Source organism: Chiloscyllium plagiosum, chromosome 1 (genome assembly GCF_004010195.1).
Source record: "Chiloscyllium plagiosum isolate BGI_BamShark_2017 chromosome 1, ASM401019v2, whole genome shotgun sequence".
NCBI lineage: Eukaryota > Metazoa > Chordata > Chondrichthyes > Orectolobiformes > Hemiscylliidae > Chiloscyllium > Chiloscyllium plagiosum.
The window spans coordinates 93074270-93081477 of record NC_057710.1 but is presented as its reverse complement, the minus strand read 5'-3'; the positions used below and the strand labels follow the sequence as shown (position 1 = coordinate 93081477).

The 7208-nt window shown below is 44.6% G+C and overlaps 1 protein-coding gene across 2 annotated transcripts in view; it reads left to right on the top strand.

Moving 5' to 3' along the window:
* The first annotated feature begins 950 nt into the window (after positions 1 to 950).
* The window catches only part of gnpda2 (glucosamine-6-phosphate deaminase 2), a 37095-nt gene continuing 30837 nt past the window's right edge, over positions 951 to 7208 (top strand). The window contains exons 1-2 of one of the 2 annotated variants that reach the window (XM_043691862.1): positions 951 to 1056; positions 3599 to 3742. In XM_043691862.1, coding sequence (XP_043547797.1) covers positions 3619 to 3742 — 124 coding nt within the window. In that variant the 5' untranslated portion in view covers positions 951 to 1056; positions 3599 to 3618. The remainder of the gene's footprint in view (positions 1057 to 3598; positions 3743 to 7208) is intronic. The other variant, XM_043691869.1, reaches the window with a different exon arrangement.

Here is a 7208-nt window from a genome sequence, read left to right as displayed (position 1 = left end):
AAATTTTTGCTATAAATTCTGTGTTACGATCGAGCCCTCCACTATCACCTGATGAAGGAGCGTCGCTCCGAAAGCTAGTGTGCTTCCAATTAAACCTGTTGGACTGTAACCTGGTGTTGTGTGATTTTTAACTCTGTCAGCATTTGGACTGCAAGGTGGTGAAGATGGGCTCACGGCTGAAAATGTGTTGCTGGAAAAGCACAGCAGTCAGGCAGCATCCAGGGAACAGGAGAATCGACGTTTCGGGCATAAGCCCTTCTTCAGGAAGGGCTTATGCCCGAAACGTCGATTCTCCTGTTCCCTGGATGCTGCCTGACCTGCTGTGCTTTTCCAGCAACACATTTTCAGCTCTGATCTCCAGCATCTGCAGACCTCACTTTCTCCTCAAAGATGGGCTCACGAACAACCAATATATCGTTAAAAATCACACATCGTCAGGTTCTCGTCCAACAGGTTTATTTGGAAGCACTAGCTTTTGGAGCACTGCCCCTTCATCAGGTGGTTAGGAGCAGCGTTTCCAAATAAACCTGCTGTACTATAACGTGGCGTTATGTGATTTTTCACTTTGTCCACCCCAGTCCAACACTAGTGTCTCCAAATCATAGTCAAGATTAGAGCGGTGCTGGAAAAGCACAGCTGGTCAGGCAGCATCCGAGGAGCAGGAGAGTCGACGTTTCGGACGTGAGCTCTCCTGATGAAGGACTTTTGCCCGAAACATCGACTCTCCTGCTCCTCGGATACTTCCCGACCAGCTGTGCTTTTCCAGCACCGCTCTAACCTTGACTGTGATCTGCAGACCTCACTATCTTCAAATCATAACCGGCATAAAGGAATTGCATCGGGGCGCCCCAAACGTTTGGCAGGTTTTTACACGAAGAGGGGGAGAGCCCCCGCCACAGCTTCCACATTCAAACTTCCCGCTGAGTGCCGCTTGGGGGCGGGATTGGCTGGCCGGGCGATCATGTGACCGTGCGTGTCACGTGAGAGTGTGCGCGAGAGACCCTGGTTGTGGTGGCGGCGGCGGAGGCTGTGGCGGCGCGAGGATCCCGGGGGAGAGTAAGTGACCGTTGGGCAGGGACGGAGTAACCGGGCAGGGGAAGGGAGGGCTCGGAGAGGGTGCTGCAGACCGATTCACCGGCTGGGAGAGCGGGTGCGGGAGGGTGCAGCTGCTTTCCGGTGTCTCTCGGGGGTGTTTCCCCCTGGTCAGCAAATGGGCCTAAACCCCTGGCTGAATTTTCAGGGGTTCTGGATTGCTTTCATTGCACCGAGGAAATATAAAGTGCTGAAGGCACTCAGCCAATATGTGTGCAGAGCAAACGTGTTAGCTTTTCTGATAACACTTTGTTTTCACAGAACCTCCAACATTTTATGATTTTTTTTTGTTCAAGCATTTGCAGTGATTTCAGTTTGTGGTGCTTGTTGCACTGATTCCACCTCAGATTCTGCAATTTGTTTGTCCCCAAAATGGAATTCTGATTATTCAGTGTCTTGGTCCATTTTGTTTGGATTTTGTATAATTAGTGCAATTTAATGTTGAATCGGCTTCAACTTTAATGACTGATCCCTAATCTCAGCTCTCACATTAGAGTGCTGCTGGAAGAGCACAGCAGTTCAGGCAGCATCCGAGAAGCAGTAAAATCGACGTTTCGGGCAAAAGCCCTTCATCAGGATTGCAGGCCGAGCGCCTGAAGGCACTCCCCACCCCCACCCTCCTCTCATTTATCTCTCCACCCTTCAGGCACTCTGCCTGTAATCCTGATGAAGGGCTTTTGCCCGAAATGTCGATTTTACTGCACCTCGGATGCTGCCTGACCTGCTGTGCTTTTCCAGCACCACTCTAATCTAGACTCTGGTCTCCAGCATCTGCAGTCATTGTTTTTACTCAGTTCTCGCATTCTACCAAAGCAATCTTGTTCAATTTTCTGGATCTGTCACTCTATTGGATTTGGCAAAATTACCATTTTTCTTTTAAATTGCTCATGTCTATTTTCTGAGGTTGAATCAGATCTGATTTGTTGCACTGAATTTCAACCAATGGTGCTCGTAGCTGTCTGTTTGGGTTGGCTTCAAACTCAGGTGATAGAACATTGTAATGAATGGTTCTGCTATTCACAAAATGATGGAGACCTTCAGCAGCTCTGGTAGTATCTGTGAAGAGGGAAACAGTGCTAATGTCCCATGTTTTGAGGAAGAGTCACTGGACTAGAAATTGGCTTTTTTTCCCACAAATGCTGCCAGATCCATTGAAATTTTGTTTTTGTTTCTGATCTCCATTTTAATTCGGTTTCACTCTCCAGTTGTCTCTCAGTTGTGCAAAGTAGTTGACATCCTGGCTTTCTGGTTTGGAAAACAAATGGTATCCTAATTAACCATAAGATATAGGAGCAAAATTAGGCTGTTCAACCCATGGAGTCTGCTGTGCCATTTGATCATGGCTGGTGTGTTTCTCAACATATTCTCTTCTCTTTTCTCCCTGTAACCTTCGATCCCCTTACTAATCAAGAACTTATTTATCTTTGTTTTAAATACACTCGATGACTTGGCCTCCACAATCTTCTGTGGTTACTGAGATGATAATTTCCCTTGTGACAGAGATTAGAACTAGCAGACAGAGCTTTAAAGTAAGGATCTCCCAAATAAGATGGAAACAAGAATATTTTCTGACTATTTGTCTTACTGCAATTGAAGCACAGTCACTGAATACTTTTAAGATTGTCAGTCAAAGGATGTAGGGTACAGTTGGAAATGTCAGGACTACAATCAGATCAACCATCATTGAGGAGTCAAATGGCTTATTGCTGCTATTAAATGATATATGTACTCATGTAAAATAACTTCAGAATAGTACCAGAACCTCAAACATCTCAAATTGGGGTGATTGATTAAATTATTCCTGATGAAGGGCTTTTGACCGAAATGTCAATTTTTCTTTTTTTTTTCCCCTGCTCCTCAGATGCTGCTATGCTTTTCCAGCATCACACTAATCTTAACTCTAATCTCCAACATCTGCAGTATCCATTTCCGCCTAGCTGTTGAACATACGTCCAACTGAGGTCACCATGCAGTAAAATATAAATAATTTTTGCTTACAAATTAAAATTCAGTTGCACTAAGCAGATCCTTTTATTTTCAAGTTGTTTGGTTATTGTAAAATTGTAAATTATTATAATCTTTGTTACCAGCATAGTGGCTGAGCAGCTGCATTGTTGCCTGTCAGCACTTGGGACCTGGGTTCAATTCCAGTCTCGATAGACTGTCTGTGTGAAGCTTGGAGATTCTCCCCATTTCTGCATGGGTGTCTGCTGAGTGCTCCCACAATCCAAAACTGTGCAGGTTAGGTGGATTTGCCATGCTAAATTTCCCCATGTGTCCAGGCATGTGCAGGTTAGCTGGATTAGCCATGATAAATGTGGGGTTACAGAAATAGGCTAGGTTTGGGTGGGCTGCTGTTCAGAGAGTCTGTGCAGACCTGATGGGCCGAATGGCCTTCACTGTAGAGATTGTTTGTTCATGATAATACAATATATAAAAATTCAGTCTTAACTTATGATTGGTTAGTTTTCATTGACCTAAAGAGTAACATAATCTTTCCTTGTAGGCAAAACATTTATCATCACAATGCGTTTGGTTATTCTTGAAGACTATGACAAAGCCAGTGAATGGGCAGCCAAATACATTTGCAATTCAATTGTTCATTTCAAGCCTGGCCCAGGCCGGTATTTTACTTTGGGTTTACCCACAGGTATGTATTTTTTTTTCAAGTTTGAGACTGTTGCTGAAATCAACTGGTATTTGAATACACCAATAGCAGAATTTATGCTGAATGTTTCCAAAAAGGCTTTTTGTATGAATGTTACTGTAGCATTTTGTGGGTGAATCAATATATTCCATGTGTAGTCTCTTGATGCTAGGAACATTGCCAGATCCTGTCCCAAGGATGCCTGCCTTGCAGAGGTTCTCCTCTCTCTACAAGGATCTCAGTGAGTCCCTCTCTCACTGCCCCCATCCACCACCAGGTTGTCTGCTCTGCCCTGACGCTCTTCAGCCATGTCCTGAAGCAGACCTGCTACTACAGCCACATCTCCTTCTGAGTGCCTGCCTATGGAACCGACTGATCCAGTATGGACTCCAGACTATATTCAGACCAACACAATTTGGATCTGACCAGGACAACCACTACATACAGCAAATCCAGAGCAACCTGTGCCCACGCCTCCATCCAAGGCCCCAAAGGATCCTTCCACATTAGACAGATTTTGCTGCACCTTCACACATGTCATCTACTGTGTCCATTGCTCTCAATGTTGTCTCCTCTACATTTGGGAGATGGGACGCTAATTCATGGAATGTTTCAGAGAACATCTCGGACACACTCACCGCTCTGTGGCCAAACATTTCAACTTCCCGTCCCACTCCATTAAGGACAGGCAAGTCCTGGGCTAGCTCCACCTCCAAATTCTAGCCACCCAACTCCTGAAAGAGGAACATCTTCTCTTCTGCCGTGGGGTTGCCTAACCACATAGGATCAATGTTGATTTCACCAGTTTCCTCATCTCGCCTCGAACTCGGCACAGCCCTCTTGAACTGTCCTATCCTACCTGTCAATCGTCCTTCCCACCTATCCACTCCGACCTATCACTATCACCCCCCCTCCACCTTCATCTACCACGATCAGTCCCAGCTACCTCTCCCCTCATCCCCACCCCCTCCTACTTATGTCTCAGGACGACTTTGATTCAAGCCTCCAGCAAGTAAGCCCCCTTAATTTGCCCATTCAAATTGTTGGCTGTCACCATTGGCTCTGCCTTTCAGGATTCTGGGTAATCCAAGATGGGGGACGGGTAAAATTTCTGGCTGTAGGTGCTGCTCTTTTTTTTTTGAGGTATTTTAGGTGTTGGAGGTGATTTCCTCGAATTCCAGGAACAGCAGTTACTGTTTTATATGCTGTTGCATTGTTTTGGAACTTTGGAAAAAAAAGTCAAAACAACAGCAGTTTAAAAGGGAGAAGAGCAGACAAAGGAAGCACATGGTGAAGACAGTGCAGTGCAGTTACCGCCTTTGCTGTTTGATTTTGTGTATCGCTGGACATTGGAGTGCATCTGGGAAAATTAACAAACAGTGAAATTCACAACTAATCTTGGAGGGACTATTGGGCGAAGTTCACAGCACAGAATTGGGTAAGTTAATTGTTTTAAGTCTGTCTAAGAGAGAGGCTGCAGTAGTGAGTATAGTGGATTTTTTCTTGATTATATGTTCTTGGAGATAAGTCTCTTGATTAAAGTTAAAATATAAGCCATTGCTATTAATTTAACCTGGGGCAGTGTTTGTAGAGGACAGTGTTATTTTCTGGGTCTGTAGATTGTGAAGGAGCAAAAATGGCCTTTGCAGTGATATGTATTTCTTGTCAGATGTGAGAGTTTAAAGAGAGTTTAAGGGTTACTGCAGATTATATCTGCCATAAATGCTGTTGGATGCGAATCTTATCAGATAGAGTGGATCGGTTGGAGAGAGAGATAGAAGCGATGAGGAATTTGCAACAGCAACAGTATGTGATGGATGGCAGTTATTGGAAGGGGGAAAAGTCTCAGATAGATGGATTAACTCCAGGAAGGGTGAGAGAGGTCGGCACCTAGGGCAGGAGTGTTTTGTGGATATACCCATTTTAAACAGGTATGCTGTTTTGGAAAATGTGGGTGATGGATTCTCAGGGGAATGTAGCACAAACAGCCAAGTTTCTGTTATTGAGCCTGGCTGTAATGCAACGAGGGGTACGTCAGCTTCCAAGAGATCAATTGTGTTAGGGGATTCTGTAGTCAGGTACAGACAGACGTTTCTGTGGTTAGCAGAGGAAAAGCAGAATGGTGTGTTGTTTCCCTGGTGCCAGGATCAAGGATATCTCAGAGAGGATGCAGAATATTCTCACGGGGGAGAGGGGTCAACAGGAGGTCATTGTCCACATTGGAACCAACGACATTGGAAGGGGAAAGGTTGAGACTGAAGGGAGGTTACAGAAAGTTAGGCAGAAATTTAAAAAGGAGGTCCTCAAGAGTAGTAATTTCTGGATTACTCCCACTGCTATGAGCTAGTGAGGGCAGAAATAGGAGGATAGGTCAGATGAATGCATGGCTGAGGAGCTGGTGTATGGGAGAAGGATTCACATTTTTGGTAATTGGAATCTCTTTTGGGGTAGAAGAGACCTGTACAAGAATGGATTGCACCTAAATTGGAAGGGGACGAATATACTGGCAATGAAATTTGCTAGAACTGCTTAGGAGGATTTAAACTAATAAGGTGGGGGAGTGGGACCCAGGGAAATAGTGAGGAAAGAGATCGATCTGAGACGGGTACAGCTGAGAACAGAAGTGAGTCAAATAGTCAGGGCTGGCAGGGACAAGGTAGGACTAATAAATTAAACTGCATTTATTTCAATGCAAGGGGCCTAACAGGAAATGAATTCAGGGCATGGTTAGGAACATGGGACTGCGTTATCATAGTAATTACGGAAACATGGCTCAGGGATGGGCAAGACTGGCAGCTTAATGTTCCAGGATGCAAATACTACAGGAAGGATAGAAAGGGAGGCAAGAGGGGAGGGGGAGTGGCATTTTTGATAAGGGATAGCATTACAGCTGTGCTGAGGGAGGATATTCCCGGAAATACATCCAGGGAAGTTATTTGGAACTGAGAAATAAGAAAGGGCTGATCACCTTATTGGGATTGTGTTATAGACCCCCTAATAGTCAGAGGAAAATTGAGAAACAAATTTAGAAGGAGATCTCAGCTATCCGTAAGAATAATAGGGTAGTTATGGTAAGGGATTTTAACTTTCCAAACATCGACTGGGACTGCCATAGTGTTAAAGGTTTAGATGGAGAGGAATTTCTTAAGTGTGTATAAGAAAATTTTCTGATTCAGTATGTGGATGTACCTACTAGAGAAGGTGTAAAACTTGGCCTACTCTTGGGAAATAAGGCAGGGCAGGTGACTGAGGTGTCAGTGGGGGAGCACTTTGGGGCCAGCGACCATAATTCTATTCGTTTTAAAATAGTGATGGAAAAGGATAGACCAGATCTAAAAGTTGAAGTTCTAAATTGGAGAAAGGCCAATTTTGACGGTATTAGGCAAGAACTTTCGAAAGCTGATTGGAGGCAGATGTTCGCAGGTAAAGGGACGGCTGGAAAATGGGAAGCCTTCAGAAATGAGATAAC